Below are 17,913 nucleotides of genomic sequence, written 5' to 3'. Positions count from 1 at the left end.
AACGATTCCTTTCGGGGTTTTCGTTCTGTCTTTAGTGTTCATTCATTTTTAAATTACATAATTACATAGTTACATAATTATAATTGTTATAATTCTGTGTTGGTTACAGCTCTCCTTCCGTGAGTGTAAGTGGTTGTGAGGGCACGTGCCTGTTGTGTAATTCTTGTTTGTTCCAACACAGAGTACTTACCTCGAACTACTTTCTTAGGAGTATCTGGGATCTCCTCCCAACCGACCAGAGTTTTGTGTAGTTTACCCTAGTCCCGTTTTCTATGAGGGGTAACCTCAGGTGGAGTGGAACACGCCCTGAGGCTATCCCCAGGTCAGAGGGCATGCTTGCTCAGGTCTCGATCTCCAGTAAGTTCTCTGGTCGCGTCGTGATAATATTTCGACGCTCTCTCCTTACCCAGTGCGACCCTTTGTGTCCCCGACCCCCCTTTTGTGTCTTACGCGGTCCCCACGTGGACCCATTGTGTTCATTCTATACCCCTTCCTACCCTTATCCTCTGTGTTCGTCGTGTAGGGGCAGTTAATGTTCTCCTACAGCCACGTGTCTGGAGTGCGAGTCCTGGAACGTGGTGCAGTGGGTGCGCTTCGGCACCAAGAAGAAGGCATCCAAGAGGTCACATAGGAAGACGAGCCTCTCCTCGCCGCTTACTTCTCCCGATGCCTCGTCAAATGGAGCTTCTCTTATACAGCCACCTTATCCTACCCAGAGTAGGGGACGAGGTAAGTCAGTTGTGGGGAAGTGGCCCATTGCTCTTCCCCAGGAGTCTGAGTGGGTGCGGTATAGCACCAAGAAGAAGTAGGCGCCGAAGAGGTCGCCTAAGAAACCTAGCGTCCCTTCCTCCCTTGCTTCGCCGGGCGTCTCGTCTGACAGAGCTTCCCTACCACCCTCCCCTACCCAGAGTAGGGGACGAGGTAAGTCCGTTGTGGGGAAGAGGCCCGCAGCCCTTCCCCAAGAGTCTGATCTTCAGGATAGTGGGTTTGTGGCGACGTTCCAGACGAGTGAGGGGCGGGAGTGTGTATGGGAGACGGAGTCCTGGTGCAAGCAGGCCACGTCTCCTCTGATGACTCCATGTGGGGGAAAAATGTCCCTAATTCTTCTCCAGCCTCTTTGGCGTGTTTTTCAGTCACTTCTGCAGCTGAGGACGTCGCCGAGAAGGAGCCTCCCAAGACGAGGCGCTGAGGAAGCTCAGGAGACAAAGGGAGAAGTCCCGTAAGAAGTTGTCGCGTTCTCGCTTCCCCCTCGAGGTCGCGCCACGAGAGTCGGCGCTCAAGATCCCCCAAGAGCAGTGAGTGGGTGGTGGTTCACCTCGACAGACTGCTGGAGCTAGCTGCGGCACCGGGCCCTGTAAGTTGGCGTCCGAGGATGAACTCCCCGGATAGATACTCCTCTGGCAGCAGCGGCACCCGACGGACGGACTCATCATGGCAGGTTCCAGTCGACAGGCGGAAGTCCGCGAAGGTTCCGGCTCCATCCGCCCAGCGGAGAGAGTCGCCCCTTCGGTCTGGCAGCCGAGTCCTGACCTCCAAAGGCCACCTAGCTCGTCACGAGCGCAGCCCTCAGTTTTCCTCGACGGGCAGGCCCGCAGATGCAAGAACCTCCGGAAGAGTTGTTGGACCCAGGACGGAGGCCTCCGTTCTGCCGGCGATGCCCGTCCTTCGACGTGAACCCCGGCAACCCTACAGCAGGCTCTGGCAGACCGGCATAAGTCCGCATTGTTCCGACTCCTTCTGCTCAGCGGAGAGTCGCCCCTTCAGTCTGGCAGCTGTGTCGTCCCAGCCTCCAAAACTTCCTCAGCCAGGTCTCGGTCGACAGGTATAAACCCGCGAAGGTTCCGACTTCTCCCGCCCAACGGAGAGTTGCCCCTTCGGACTGGCAGCCTTGTCCCGGCCTCCGGTTCTTCGATGGCCTGCCCTGAATGAAGGAACCAGCCAGCCAGCATGGGGAAGCCCGTGGCTCCATGGATCTCCGCAGGAGCTCCATCCTTCCAGCGGAGATAGCCGCTGACTCGACCCGGCAGCATGGTATCCATACCCGGTACCACGACAACTCCATTCAGGCTTCGTGGTTAACCGCTGGTATACCAGGGTACACACACCCCACGGATTCCCTGGGAGGGGGTAGACCCATGACGGCTACCTCCGTCCCAGTGGCTTCATCCGTGATGGAAATAGCCGCTCCATCGTCCCGGCCAGCCCCATCCAAGCATTGGAGGTGGCCGCTAACACACCCATGACGGCTACCTCCGTCCCGGCGGCTCCATCCCTGATGGAGCCAGCCGTGCCATCGTCCCGGCCAGCCCCATCCAAGCATCGGTGGCGGCCGCTGAAATGGCAGGGTACTTAAACCTCACGGTTTTCCCCGGGAGGGGGTAGACCCATGACGGCTACCTCCGTCCCAGTGGCTTCATCCGGGATGGAGATAGCCGCTCCATCGTCTTGGCCAGCCCCATCCTAGCATTGGAGGTGGCCGCTGACACACCCATGACGGCTACCTCCGTTCCGGCGGCTCCATCCGTGATGGAGCCAGCCGTGCCATCGTCCCGGCCAGCCCCATCCAAGCATCGGAAGAGGCCGCTGACATGGCAGGGTACTTAAACCCCGCGGATTTCCCTGGGAGTGGGTAGACCCATGACGGCTACCCCCGTTTCTGACGGCTCCATCTGTGACGAAGGAAAAGTGGTTTTCCCCCTAGCGGGTGGAACGGGGCTATTGCCTCTCCAGTGCCTGCCTCAGTGGCTGCTGGAGAGAGACCCCCTACATTTGCCCAGTGCCTCTTCGGCTCTGTCCGCCCGTCGGATGTAGAAGTTGCGCACGTAATCTTTCCCTTGCCTTGCCCCTCGTAGGAGAGCTTCGACTCCTCAGTTAACCTTCAGACCCTCCTACTCAGACTCCAGGAGAGGGCGTTCAGGCCGCGGCTCTCGAAGGAGTTAGGAGGGGAGGCCCCCTACTCCTGCTGGTGCCTCAGGTGGGGGATGCCTCAAACGATCTTGGCAAGCATGGCGGGACCACGGAGCGGATCCGTGGACCGTAGCAGTACTAAAGGAGGGGTACAAGCTGCCCTTCCTAGCGGACCCCCACCTTGGATCCCAGATCAACAGGCGGAGGGGTTGGCACCCAACGACCCCTTGAGAGTAGCAGTATTGCAGGAAGAAGGCTTGGCAATGCTGGCGAAAGGGGCAGTAGAACCAGTCGAGAAACCGAGTCCAGGGTGCTACAACAGGCTCTTCCTGGTGGAGAAGGCGACAGGGTTCTGGAGACCGGTCATAGACCGTTCAGCCCTCAACAATTCGTGTGCAACACCGACTTCAAGATGGACTCTCCGAAGTCGGTCCTAGTGACCTTGAAGGAGGAGGACTTCATGAGGTCCATAGGCCTCAAAGACGTCTACTTCCAGGTCCCTGTTCATCCCTCCAACAGGAGGTTCCTAAGGGTAAAATGGAGTACCAAAACGTGGCAGTTCAAAACCCTATGCTTCGGACTGTCGACAGTCCTCAGGGCGTCACGAGGGTCTTCGCAACAGTTTCAGGCTGGGCACACGAACAGGATGTCCGCCAGATTCGGTACCTAGATGACTGGTTGTTGCTTTCAGTCTCAGAGGAAGTACTGAGGGAGCAAGGCGAGAAGCTCCTGCAGTTCTACAACGTCTTGAGTATTATCATCAACCTGGAGAAGTCCCGGCTGATTTCCTCCACCAGGATGACCTACCTAGGGTTGGTTCTAGACTCCCGGATGGCGAGGGCCTTCCCCTCCGCGGAGAAACTGGACACCCTGAAACAGATACTCTGGCCCTTCCTGTCGGGCCAGCCCAGGAGAGCCAAGGTCTGGCAAAGACTGATAGGACTCCCCCGCACTAGATAGTCCTGGTGTCCCCGGAAACGAAGGAAGTCCTGGGGTGGTAGCAATCAGAACGAACACCCTCAAGGGAATGCCCTTTGCTACCGACCCTCCGGAGATGCTCCTGTTCACGGACGTATCCAAGGAGAGATGGGGTGCCCATCTTCTCGACAAAACGGCAAAAGGTAAATGGGAAGTCGAGGAGATGAACCTGCACATATACGTGCTGGAGATGAGGACCGTACAAGAGCGTGCCTAGAGATCGTCCATCTGCCCCGGGGAAGCTCCGTGGATCCGGGGTGCGACAAAGCCACGGTGGTGGCCCACGTGAAAGAGCAAGGAGGACTGAAGTCGAAGGAACGGTGCAGTCTCACGATGGAGTTCCAAGAATGGGCGGAAGTGGAACAAATCAATTTTTCAGCCAGGTTCTCTCCGGGGAAGAGGAACGTCCTGGCCGACGGCCTCAATAGGATGGGTCAAGTGGTAGGGCCCGAGTGGTCCCTACACCCAGAAGTGGTCAAAAGCCTCTCCCTGAAGTGGGGCTCGCCGGTGATAGACCTCTTCGCCACGAGACTAAACGCACAGCTCCCCATGTTTTGTTTTCCTGTGCCAGATCCAGCAGCAGCGTTCGAGGACGCCTTCCAATGAGATGGACGGCCAACCTGTGGGTGACTTTGGTAACGCCCTGGTGGCCAGAGAGAGGGTGGTTCGTGGATCTAAAGGAACTGGCATGCCTTACACCTGGGCCACTTCCAGACAGACCAGACCTTCTCCGGCAGCCTCACTTCCAGAGGTTCCACGTAAACCCTTGGTCCCTCCTTCACGCGTGGAGGTTATCGAGCGTCTCCGGAAAAAGGAAGGATTTCTGTCGAGGACGGCATCAAGGATGTCAGGGGGCCTGAGGCGTTCGTCAGTCGTGGTGTACCAGGCGTAGTGGGCTACCTTTTCTAAGGGGTGCTCCTCGAAGAACATCAGGCCGTTAGGGGCCTCCATTCACGAGATAGCAGACTTCCTAGTCTATCTCAGGGACGAAGTGGGCATGTCCATCCCAAGTCTTCCTCCTGAAGGACATAGACCTGGGTTCCTCCAGGTAGATCTCGACGTTCTTCAAGATCTTCGAGCAGTCGTTTTCCCCCCAAGCCGTTAGAGTGCCCCAGGGGGATGTGACTAGGGTACTTGAAGATGCTTTTGGAACCTCCCTTCGAGCCTCTAAAAGACATTCTAGACAAGGAGCTCACCCTCAAGGCAGTCTTTCGTTTAGCTCTGGCATCAGCAAAGAGTAGGTGAGTTTCTTGGCCTGTCGTACGAGATCTCACACTCGAAGGGCTGGCGAGAAACTACTTTCAGATTCTTACCCTCCTTCGTAGCCAAGACTCAGAATCCAGCTGTTTGGGACCCCAAAGTGGAATTGTTCTCAGTGCCAGCCATCCCTCGCTCGGACAACCAGAGGGACTTGCAGTATGGCAGTATTTAGAAAGGACAGCTAGACTTCATCCCGAGATCAAGAGTCTGTTCATTTTCCTCGGGACTGTGAAGAAGCCAGTCTCCAAGAGCACTTTCTTCTTTTGGATAAGGCAAGTGATCGTCAGGCCCTACAGTAGTGCAGGGGTCCCCTTTCCAGGAAAGCCCAGACCCCACGGCATTAGGAGTCTAAATACTTCTTTGGCGTTTGAGAAAACATGACAGTGGGCCAAATCCTGAGGGCAGGTACTTGGTCTAACCAGTCGACCGTTATGGCTCACTGCTTGAAGGACTACTCGAAAGTCCCTGGGAGGGTTCTCTCTCGGTCCCGTCATTTCCGCGCTCCAAACAGTTTAATGGTGTTGCCCCAGTGGTAACTGCGGGTAGCGAGTCCAAGACACACAGGTTCCTTCCTGAGCCCCCTTGTTCTTCCTTCCCCTATTCCCTTACCGGAAATGACTCGGGTAGCCCCCTGAAACTGCCATGGGATACACTATCATTGGAAGGACATGTCTCCTAGGATTCTTGCAGAAGTGAGTTACTTAGACACTAAGATGGTTTTTTTGCGTAGTTTTCCCTATTTTCTCGTGTTTTCTTTGAGGTCAGCAGAACCTAGTCTCCTACCTAGGTTCCTCTTCTATTCTCGTCACGGTGTCTAGGTCCTGAAGGACACTCCCACCTCCTAAGGTATAAGTCTCCTAAGAAAGTAGTTCGAGGTAAGTACTCTGTGTTGGAACAAATCACAAATTTTAAGTAATTTGCATTTTTCCTAACAGTACTTACCTCGAACTACTTTCGGGTAATGGCCCGCCCATCCTACCCCGAGTGCCTTGATGGACTTCATAGATACCTAAGTTGTCAAGAACTTACTGGAGATCGAGACCTGAGAAGCATGCTCTCTGACCTGGGGATAGCCTCAGGGCGTGTTCCACTCCACCTGAGGTTACCCCTCATAGAAAACGGGACTAGGGTAAACTACACAAAACTCTGGTAGGTTGGGAGGAGATCCCAGATACTCCTAAGAAAGTAGTTCTAGGTAAGTACTGTTAGGAAAAATACAAATTACTTAAAATTTGTGATGTTCCTTTCCCTCAGGATTCCTCTTCGGAGCCTTCCCGGGGAATGAATGTTAACTAATGATTTTTGTTTTTATTTTTCACAGTTACCGATCTAGTTCGTTCACGGACCAACGGTGTTCCTTCGCGCGAACCAACGGTGTTCTGTCGCCTGAACCGACGGTGTTCCATCGCACTAACTGACGGTGTTCCATCGCGCGAACTGACGGTGTTCCATCGCGCGAACTGACGGTGTTCCATCGCGCGAACTGACGGTGTTCCATCGCGCGAACCAACGGTGTTCCATCGCGCGAGCCTACGGTGTTTCATCGCGCAAACGTCGGCTCGATTCCTGCAGTATCCATTGCTCGCCTACGGGTCATTGCTCACCTGTGAACTTTCGGATTCCGACCACCAGCTCTCGCCCTTCCTACCACGCTCGCCCTCCTTCTGCGCTCCCTCGCGCACTTTCGTCTGCGCTCCTGCGTGCCCGCGCATGGGCGCTTCCACGTTCGGCCACGCGCAAACCATTGATTTACCATCGCGCGAGTGCCAGGGCGATTGCGACCGCGATTCCCGTCGGGGTTTCGCAACATGGCCAGCCTGGCGAGTCTTCTGGTGCGTATTTCCAGAACACGGTCTTCACCCCGTAAACGCAGAGCATGGCACATGCAAGAGCAGGAAGAATCTTCAGGGAGGTCTGAGCAACATTCTTCTTTCTAGAACCTGGGTTAGCCCTTCCTCGTCATTCCCTGGAAGGGTCTTGCCAGGGAGCTTTCCGGTCAAGATTTCTCCGTCTGGCAAGGGGTGACTGGTTTAGCCCTTCCTCTTCTCCATCTCGTGGAAGGGTCTTACCAGGTCCTTTCCCTCCTCGGTTGCGACCCGAAGTTTTGTACAAGGAAGCTCCAGGAAGATCATGGGTACTTTCCTCCTCTCGGGCTCGAGCACCTTGGCGTTTCGTCGCCAAGTTTCGAACTTGTGGGCAAGCTCGATGTTGGACCATCTAGACGCAGTGACCAAGGGCTTCCTCTCGGGTGTCTCATCCGTGGATGTCGACAAGCTCAGACACTCTTTCATCCTTGGGAAGAGCTTGTTTGTGCTCAAGGACAGAGACATGGACAGCGGTTATGCGGAGGAAGTCGACTTCCGTTTTCACTCCTGCAAGGGGCTTTCTTTCAGACCCTGCAGGCCTCCAGCGCCTCTTTTTTCAGCCTCGTCGGCCTAAGTTATCGGACCGGCTACGGCAGCTAAGACAAGGTGTCCAATAGCAGTCCCCTCCTGTCAGGGACAGGTAGCACGGGAGGCTCTCCCGGGGGGGCATAATCCTAGAGGGAGCGGCAGAGTTCACAAACTCTAGGATTGGCAACCCCCTTTGCCGATTCCTGCACGATCTCCGTGATCAGCCAAGGATATCGCGCCTCGCTCTTACCATCTCTCCGTCTCTGTCAGCGAATTCAGTGTCACTGAACCTCTATGCCATGGGGTCGGCAAGAGTTTTGCCCGTTTGGGCAGAATGATCCATGCCTTAGGAGAAGGTCCTCCATAGGGTCGTCGATGGCTTCACCCCCCGGCTTCTTCAGTCAATCCTTTCTCGTAGGAAAGCATCTGAAACGGGAATTCCGTCGTCGACCTCTCAGCTCTGATCAAGTTTGCCGAACAAACTTCGTCCAGCGTGGAACAGCAAAATCGATCAGACTGGTAACGAGGCGGCAGGACTCCTTAGGCCCTGGATTGGAAGGACGGGTACTTCCAGTTTCCATTCCAACCATCTTCCAGGAAGCTTTTGGAATTCAGCCTAGACTTAAGATGCGGTGTGTCGATCCCGCCGCGGCATCGCAGGTTTTTCACCAGAGAACTCTCCCTGCTTTCCTCATGGCCGCTCAGGAGCAGGCTTCCTCCTCCTTCGCCTTTTGGAGGTCTGGTCAACTCCGGTAGGCTCGGGTTCGACCTTCTTCAACGCTGGGACAAGCTTCTGGGTTCTTACCATGAGTGAGGGATCATGGTAATTTGCTAGGAGCCTTCTCTACTTCTGCCTCAACATCTGGAGTATCTAGCCATGATATTGAGTCAACGGCCTTACCACGTTGGAAACACCGCTTCTCGTCCGATCAGCGAAGTTAAGCAACGTTGGGTCTGGTCAGTACTTGGATGGGAGACCGCCTTGGGACGCCAGATGCTGTTGCCTCCTTCTCCGAGCCTTCCCTTCAGTTGACTGTGGCAAGGCTGAGGAGAGTCGCAGTACCTGTTCTCAGTCAAGCAGAGCTTTCAGCCCTACCTTGGAACGTTTCCTTGGTCTCTTTTCCTCATTGACCCGTCTAAAGTCCCGAACGGTCGCCTCAGGATAAGTTCCCTGTGAGGCGGCCCAAGTTCCGGTGGTATCAAAGCAATAATTAACCGGACTTTCTGGCCCCTATGGGACCAGCGGAACGTTTAGACCTGCAATGAGTGTTGACCTATGGAACCTCTTGATGGGAGTGGATATTCTCGTCCTTTCCCCACATTTTGATGCTGTTCTCGGACTCGTCAAAGAAAAGGGGGGGGCGCATGTTCCGGTTCAGGCCTATGGGCAGGACCTGAAGGATACCTCTCCATCATTCAGGCAGGCTTAGGGGCCGTAGTCTGGCCCCTCTACAGATTCTACAGTTCCTGCCGAGTCGCTCCGTGCGCGACGACTTCATGGTACTGGCATATTCCAACCAGCAAGGAACGCTTTTTCATACCTTCGCATCTTGCAGTAGAGATACTGAGATGATCCGAGGTCCTCTCAATACCACTATCAGCTCGCTCATTCCGGGCAGAGGAATGTTCTCTCCGACTATGTGAGCAGAGCCTCGCAGATAGAGGGTACCTGGGGGTCTTTAGCCTTTAGTAACCAGCAAGTCCTGGCCTGGGGGACCTGATCGCGACAGCCTGGAACATCAAGCTTCCGCTGTTCTTCCCCCCAGTCTCAGACCCCAAGACTCTTTGGCAAGATGCTTTCCGGTGATGGTGGGACAACATCGACGCCTGCGTCTTCCCACCATTGTTGTCTGTTGAGAATGGGTCTCAACAAGACCAGGTTGTCTGTCAACCTTTCGATGGCCCTGAGAGCTCCACTGTGACTATACGCGGAACGGTTTCCGGACCCTCTGCTTCCCCTGACGGAACTCCCGGAAGAGCTTCTCCCACGGCACAGGCTACTCTAACAACCACACTACAACATCTTTCACGAGCCGTGGCATCGCTTCGGCTTCACGCCTGGAGACACTACGCCGCCTCCTCAAGAAGAGACAATCCGCTACAGTCGCGGAGCGGAGGTCGCGTCACCTGCGATAGTCATCCGCAGGGGTCTACCAGGCGAAGTGGAGAGTCTTCTGTGGTTGGTGTCGTGGGAGAGATACCTCATCCCTTGAGGCCTCTTCTCCAGCAATAACGGTTTTATTGCTTTTCGGCGGGAGGAAACTCCTTTCCGCTCTCTGCAGTGAAGCCTGTCGCTCAGCCTTTCCCTGGCCTTCAGGCTGAAAGGAATAGGCTTTTTCCTTCCCGCTGGACCTTTCTTGGCTCATGCGAAGCTGCGAACGTCCCTGCCCCCAGTCGGAGTGAGACCTCCTCCATGGAGCATGGTTCAGACTTTTTAGTCCCTTAAGAGATCTTCTCAAGAACCATTACGTCAGGCCTCTGATCGTATTCCGTCTTGGGGGACGGTGCTCCTGCTCACTCTGGCCTCGGCCAGTGTGTAAGCAATCTTCTTGGTCTCGTATGACTCCGCCCTTTCTAAGGAATAGGGGAAGGCAACATTCAGGTTCGCTCCTGAGTTGTTTGCTAGACTCAGAATCTTGGGGTCCTGGCCCTTCGGTCCAACTCCTTCAAGATTTTGAGTCACCATTCTGTATCTGATGACCCAAACCTTCTCCTTCTTGCCAGTAAAGGAATCGAGGGGTTATCTTTGGGAACAGCTGCAGTTTGTCCTCACGTGCAGCCGGGTTGGGAGCACAGGAAGGACACAGAGGAGAGTCACCAGTATACCTCTTCAGCTCGGACTCAAGGACATTCATCTCGACCTGAATCCAGACCCTCCCCTGTCACGTCGCCCTACAGCACGATGTCGGATACATCGCAACGTCCCTCGCCTTCGAGTAGTACTACTCTGTAACGCAGGTGCTACAAGCTGGAGTCTGGAAGCGTCTAATGACCTTCCCAGCCCGCTTCCTGCAGGACGTGACCCACAGGAGTATCGATACGTTTCTATCGCTCTGTGGTGGCTACACAACAGCTGGTTTAACCTCAGGCTCCTTTTGGACAGGTAGCAGAAGGTTGAGGGCATTGTTATCAGGTTTTAGTCTGCATGAACGAAAGAAGTATGTCTGGCCCTTACTTCTTTCTTTATCGTCCCCTCTACTGGGGAAGCAGCATCCTCGTCTCTGCATAGCTGACCTCAAACCTCTGCAGGTAAACCATGCTTCCTTGTGTTCCGAGTATTGAGTCAATACTGTCGCGTCCCCCATACCCTGACGAGGTGGTATTGGGAACGTCCTAACCCAGAGTTCCTTCTGGAACTCCAGGTCAACTGCCTAGGACGAGTCACATTTCTTCCTTCACACACAAGCTTATGTAGGCCACACGTTTCCTTGCGGAGCAAGGAACTTGTGAGGTGCAGGGACTCCTTTTCTCGAGTGCGACTCACTCGGATTCTGAGTCCCCGGGTAAAGCCAAAGCCAGTATGGCTGGGGACTTTCCATCCTTCCTAAGGGGTAAGTCACCCAATGTAAATAGCGTGGTTTGTATTTCGGTTACGGAACAAATGACAAATTCGGAGATAATTTGTATTTTTCCTAACCATACAAACCTTATCTATTTACACATATTTGCCCGCCAGCCCTGTCCCCCAAGACAAGTCCTACCTCTAAGTGAAGTGAAGCAGTTCACCGGTGTGTGAGGGGGGGAGGGGTAGCTAGCTACCACTCCCCTACCCCCCTGCTAACTAGCGCGGGGGTAATACACCTTCGTTAAATTCTAATGGCTCGCCATTTCAGCTACGCCGAAAGGTAAACCCAATGTAAATAGCTAAGGTTTGTATGGTTAGGAAAAATACAAATTATCTCCGAATTTGTCATATTAATGTAACACCACAAGCTGTGCTACATACGCGAAACTGAAACCATTTTATTTGTTTTGAGAACTTACATGATCCACTTCACTTTCATCCAATACTATTATCCATGTGATTTCTTATCTGACATCAATTTTGTTTATTCTTTGTTTCAGCTGATCAAATCGGGTGCTATGAAAATTATTGACTGTAATAACTACATCAAATCAGCCTCTGCATTTTTCAGCGGTGGCTGTGCCGTGAATATCTTGTCAGATAAATATAACCCTTTGGGTAGGTGTTAATCATTTTGTTTTTGTTGTTAATTATCTTGATTAGAACAGTTTGTCTTGCAGAATACTTGGTTTGTTAACACTAATGTGTACATTAATATTTCTGAATTTGTCTAAGAAGTCTGTTGTATTGAGGTTAGGAGGTTACTTCAATATCCTTTAGGGTAATCCATGTTTGTTTCTGTTTCTTCAAGTTTCATCTGGTCCCTTTGATCTTTCTCTCCTAACTCTTAGTTCATAAAAAAAATTGTTTATATAGAACTGTATAATATCATGGCTATTTTATCATGTTCAAAATCCCTGTTTAGGTGTAATGCCCATTGCTTTTAATTTGTAAATAGTGAATTATCATAACTATTTTTTACGTATTTTGTCGAGATATTTTAATATCACTTTATTGAATTACTTTGGTTTTGAATAAGTTGTCTTTTAGATCCTTATTAATTAGATATCATAAATATAACTTGTATTCTAATGCAGTGTTTCAAGTACATTGTCGTAAATCACAAGTGTTTTGTTGATTATTGAATAGACTCATTTTATTCTTTTTCTGTAGGTGACAACAGTCAAGAATTATGTAGCGCATGTGGAAGTGATCTTCCAGGACAGCATTGCACGAGTCAAGATATTTATGCTGGACACGAGGGAGCTTTCAAGTGCTTGCTTGATAAAGGCCAGATAGCCTTTATGAAACACAACACCATATTACAAGCATTGGGGAATGGTACGGCAGGAGGAAAGGTCGACTATAAAGTGGTGTAAGTTGATTCTCAAATTTTCAACGATACAGTCCTATGTTAGTGTCACCTAATTGAGATTTTATTTAATGGTTGTAAAAGTAGTTATAGTCTAGACATGGAAATTCCATGAGAAATCCTGAATGTATCGTGTTATTCCTTAAACAGCTAGATTCATTCCTTTATGTATGCAAATTATGAACATTTTAGCCATTTATTTAGTCCAAATTGTAAAAAGCCACACCATTTAGTCCTATAAATGGGAAAAGTACAGGAACTTAATAACCAAAGCAATGAGTTATTTTTTACGTATTGTATTTTAGTGTTGAGGAAAATAACTGGTATTGTAAATCAATGTTAATTGTTGGCAAGAATTTTCCATATCCTTTTGCAGTGCTGAGGATTTTGAACTCCTGTGTGAGGATGGAACTAGACGTCCTATTACCGAGTATGAGTTTTGTAATTGGGGTACTGTTCCTTCTAATGCCATCGTTACAACCTCAGCCAAGAGTCTTGAGCAGCGCCGCATGTTGCAAGATTTTGTAAAGGTAATGTTTGTCATTTTAATTTTTGAAAAAATCTTTGCTTTTGTAGCTTATCTATTGCTTGATTGTTTCTTCCTTTAAAGACTTCTATTTATACTATAAAGTTAGTTGAAGGTGGCTTACTTCTTTATTTTTTATATTGTTTTCATGACGTTTTTATGATATAGTAATGCTCTTAATACATTTTGCAGAAAGCTGTATCATTGTATGGAAAGAAATCTGCTGAAGACCCAGATAAATTCTATCTTTTTGAGTCGGCTCCCAAGTATGGTTCGTCTCATGATCTTCTGTTGTCGGTAAGAATTTTAATGTGTGACTCTTTCAAGTTCTCAAAGTGAATTTCTTGACTTATTTCTCATAGATAGGAGAAAATTAAGTAAAAATGGTGGTTGTGATCAGTTTAAAAGTTTATTAGTAATAGTTGTAATGTTAACTTTCAAATGCTTGTAATATGACAAATTCGGAGATAATTTGCATTTTTCCTAACGATAGCCAATGCAAAAAGTAAACCAGGATTCTTTAAAGTCGTCGTCGTCGCCCACTCGTGTCCGAGTATTGGGTTCTGTCGTTAGCCATCAGCCTCCTATCTATGGGGTGGGTGCTTATGCCTGATGTGGCTGTTAAGTCCTAGTCTGTGGTGGAAGAGTCGCGGACAGTGTTCACAGGGAGGGTAGGTGGTGGGCGGGGCTGTTCTAATCGCTCTCTCCTTCTTCTCCTCCTAGCCTCCTCATTTTGTCTCCTCCTCTCCTCAAAGTCCACGGTGCCATGGTGTACTGTACTTCTCCAGGTTTTCCTGTCCCTGGCTGTTTCTTCCCATGAAGAATATTTAACAAAATATTTAGCAAAAATCTACTTGGTATGCCAATGAGCAGCTGCTAAAACTTTCCAAAGATAGGTTCTACCTAATTCAAGGGTAGTAGCTGCACAATGAATAATTTTTACCTTCATTCTCAAGCCTTTTATTAGATTAGGATCTGCAGTAATCCTTTATGAGCTACTGTGACCAAACTACAAACTATGAAGGCTAATGCATTTTGGTCATAAGGCAATTAAGGACTAGAACCCACAAAACATATTGGGGACAGTGCTTCTAATACCTGAATTTTTGTCCAAACACTGAGCTGTACTGTAATCACTCCAGTTATAGAAAACCATTTAATTTTTTTTTATATGAATTTTTAGATATTCACAGAAAAGTTTATGATAATTATGGTTTGAATTTGCTTGTTTGGTTATACGTATATTCTTGAGAAATAGAGTTGCTCTTGTAAACTTGTCAATAAAGGCTTAATTAAATTCTCAAATGTTGAGGTTACAAAAATCAAACGATATGGAAGACCGGAAAGTCACACTTTAAATGTAGAAATGAGTTTTTTTGGTTTCTTCCGCAGGATGATGCTGAGATGTTGGTGGACCTGGCTGTAAGTCAGCAGAACTTCCAGAGGTATCTAGCAGGAAATATTATGAGTTACATCCAGACAATTAGATCTTGCCCCGTAGCAAAGATGACATTGTGCGTCACCTCTATTCCAGAGTACACCAAGTGTTTGGATTTGAGGGTTTGTGGAATCTTTTAGTTCTGAATTAATCCTCTATGGCAGTTGCAGCATTTATCCTTTATGCTTCTTGCTAGAATTTTTCATTCAAGTTCCCATGCATTTAGTTGCCGTTATCCTTTGATTTACCTTAGATTTTTAAATGTGAGATTATATAACAGAATCGCTGTTTTTAGTGTTTTATATATCCTGGAATGCTGTTTGTATATTGATTCAATATTATTAGAGAATTTTGTGCATGTAACTTGCTGATTTTAAGAGCAACTCGCTCTATCTAAGATATTTTGTCATTGATGATTGAAAGAATACAGCAGTTAATAAGTTACTTGTTTGTTAATTTGTTTGGAATGTCAATTAATTTTCTAATATAACCTATTTTATATCCTGAAGTAATATGTCCATTTGAATTTTGTTGTAAATTTCAGTACATTTGTATGTTTGGCTGGACAGATTACAACTTTCGTGGCCCTTTGCTCTTTTATTTTATGAGTTAGAACATGCTTGAAACCTTAAATCCACAGCTTGTTGTGTGATATAATCCAATGCATGGAATCAAAACTGATGGAATTTGTTTACTAGATAACTAAATGTTTTGCAGACTGCATTGAATGCACAATTACTCAAACCTGAGATGGAGTGCCTTAGAGGAGACTCAAACTTCGATTGCATGGCAGCAATCAAGAGACGGTAAGATTTCCTGAAAATGTGTTAGGTGAATACTTGTAGAAGTAACTTTAATAATTTTGATGTCATTAGAAATTAATTATTGGGTAGTAGTAAGAGCAGTAAGTGTTAAGGGGATATATTGAAGTCATATTTTATACATGTTTAAAGTTTAAAGGATTTACTTTTGGTTATATGATGGCCACTTTCCAATCATCTAGAAATAAATGTAGTAGGTTAAATATGATTTAATTTGATTCCTATTTGTAGGTCATATTATGTCCCTCTATCCTCCCAAATTCAAGTGGTTTTGTGTTAATTTAGAGGATTATATTTACGTCATTAGTTTAAGATTTGCATGTAAGGTGGTTTGATGAACCATAGAGCATGGGTTTGATTCCACAAAAATCGCAGTGTTCTTGCGCTGTATGGCTTCTGAAAGGTAGGAAATAAGGAATGGAGAGAAAAAAATGTCAAAGTTTTTTTTTTTTTTAAATAGAGAAGCTCATCCTTGAGATTTTATCCTTTGTTTTTTGTAGTTCATATACAAAATTACAATAAAAAGACATGCTGCCATTTTTAGTCCACTGTAGGACAAAGGCCACAGACATGTCTTTATTTATGTCTGGGGTTTGGCCAGTTTTCATCACCACGCTGGCCAGTGCGGATTGGGGTTGGTGGGAGACTTTGGTTTGATCACACAGCAAACAACAATAGTATGGGTGCCCCTGACTAGTACAGCTTTGCTGATCATGGCTATACACAAACCCTTTCACCACATTAAGGTATTTCCACTGAGAAGTTAAAGTTTACATCAAACAAAAATTTTAGAATTATAAAAAACAAGAATGCTGACATATGAATTTTTTTTTGCAGTGACGCTGATATAGCACTTTTTGAAGCTGGCGATATATACAGTGCTGGGTTGAATTATGAACTTGTCCCTATCATGGCTGAACAGTATAACCTAGACACTCTTGAATATTACGTTGTTGCTGTTACTAAGGAGGATGACCCTGACACAGATGTCCTTTACCTCAAAGGTTAGTTTTGGTGTTAAGGATTAGTAATTGGGATATAAAGATTGTTTCTATAAAATTAACCAAATATCAGATATTGTTTATTATAACAATATTTGCTATTGAAGAATACTCCATATACTTTTAGGAATATGAATAAGAAGAGCATGCATCAACGTTTTCCTGTTAAATGATAATATTAACTTGCTTTATATTAAGTACTTTAATAAGACTGTTGAATTGCATTGCAAAAGGTGGATAACTTATGGTCTACTAGCCATGGTGAAATCATAAGACGCAACTATTTTACATTGGTTATTTCACTAGAAAGTTACTTAAAATGATGAAATGAATATAATGATAGTAAAGTGAAGTGGTAAGTCAAGAGATACGTTTCCGAATGTTTTGGTACTTTGATCCTTTACATTTTAGTAATTTTAACAGTAGACCCTATCGTATCAAGTTAAATGAGAATGCCATGCCTTCCAGTACAGTGTCAGCAACTTAGCACTGTTCCGCAATTTTGTCTAATATACACAATGATAAGAGTTTAAAATTCTGCCGACGGTATAGGTCTTAATTCTCTCAGAAGCTGAATAATAATGAGGATGATAATCCTGCAGCTCCTATCCATTTTAGATCTCAATCTACTTTAGATGATGAAGTTTATTAGGAGAAAGATTCCTCTTAAGAATGTCTTCTCAATACTTGATTGAAAAAATTTTCATGAAAGTACCTGGAAAAATTAAATTTGATTATTACCAAAGCTTCTTATTTTCTTGGCTCTAAACATGTTTTATTTGTGCCATTTAAGGTTCCAGCGCTATTTTTTTAGTTTTGATGTAAATTTGACAGAATTATACATAAGATTATTGAAAAACCAATATCTTTGTAGTCTCATATATTGTAGCCTTATTTACATCACGTGTCAGCTTTTGTGATTTCCACACTTTCTAAGTTAAATGTCTTTAAAATTGATCAATCATATACAATTTCTCAGAAATACATTCATTAGTTTCAGTCTGTATAGTTAAGTGAAATAGGAGGAATTAGTTGAATTCAGGTTATACTATGTGGCAAACCGGAGAATGATTCAAGGAGAGTTTTGGGAAAAATTAATGTTACTGACTCTAGTTTACAGGTTACTTTAACAAAGACCAAGGAATTTTTTGCAGGTCATCCAGATTTCAATTTCCTTCTTGATTTATTTTTACTGCTTTTTATCACAATATTTCTGACTGTATTAAAGAGGCTGCAGTTATTTCTATTTGTTAATTCTATAGAACTTTTCTCAACTTTATACTTATGACTTCTCTCTCTCTCTCTAAGCTGTTTAAATGATAATCCCTTCCCCAAAATAAAAAAATTCGTTTCCTCTTCTTGCAAAATACCTCTTCGTTGGGAATAATTTTAATCATCTTGAAGTTGGTGGCAACTATGTAGTCAATGCTGTGTTGTGGTTCCCCTTTCCTTCGGTTCTCAAATTCTAACTTGATCATTTGTAGTTAGTAGGTTGGACAAGGCACCAACCATCCGTTGAGATACTACCACCAGAAATTTTTTGAGTCCTTTGACTGGCCAAATAGTACTACATTGGATCCTTCTCTGGTTACGGCTGATTTTTCCTTTGCCTACTCGCGCCGAATAGTCTGGCCTATTGTTTAAATATTTTC

The 17,913-nt window shown here is 47.1% G+C and overlaps 1 protein-coding gene and 1 non-coding gene across 2 annotated transcripts in view; both read left to right on the top strand.

The window, feature by feature from the left end:
* Tsf2 (transferrin 2) overlaps positions 1–17,913 on the top strand; it is an 89,631-nt gene that overhangs the window by 49,788 nt on the left and 21,930 nt on the right. Inside the window, exons 5-11 of the mRNA XM_068393541.1 lie at positions 11,604–11,721; positions 12,277–12,478; positions 12,852–13,005; positions 13,194–13,298; positions 14,394–14,561; positions 15,157–15,245; positions 16,098–16,264. Coding sequence (XP_068249642.1) covers positions 11,604–11,721; positions 12,277–12,478; positions 12,852–13,005; positions 13,194–13,298; positions 14,394–14,561; positions 15,157–15,245; positions 16,098–16,264 — 1,003 coding nt within the window. The remainder of the gene's footprint in view (positions 1–11,603; positions 11,722–12,276; positions 12,479–12,851; positions 13,006–13,193; positions 13,299–14,393; positions 14,562–15,156; positions 15,246–16,097; positions 16,265–17,913) is intronic.
* On the top strand, positions 8,426–8,544 carry LOC137659026 (5S ribosomal RNA). The gene has a single exon (XR_011047455.1). It is a non-coding gene; the product is annotated as a 5S ribosomal RNA (ribosomal RNA).

This window comes from Palaemon carinicauda, chromosome 1 (genome assembly GCF_036898095.1).
Source record: "Palaemon carinicauda isolate YSFRI2023 chromosome 1, ASM3689809v2, whole genome shotgun sequence".
Lineage (NCBI taxonomy): Eukaryota > Metazoa > Arthropoda > Malacostraca > Decapoda > Palaemonidae > Palaemon > Palaemon carinicauda.
Note: the sequence above shows the minus strand (reverse complement) of the source record. Positions and strands in the feature narration are given on the sequence as shown.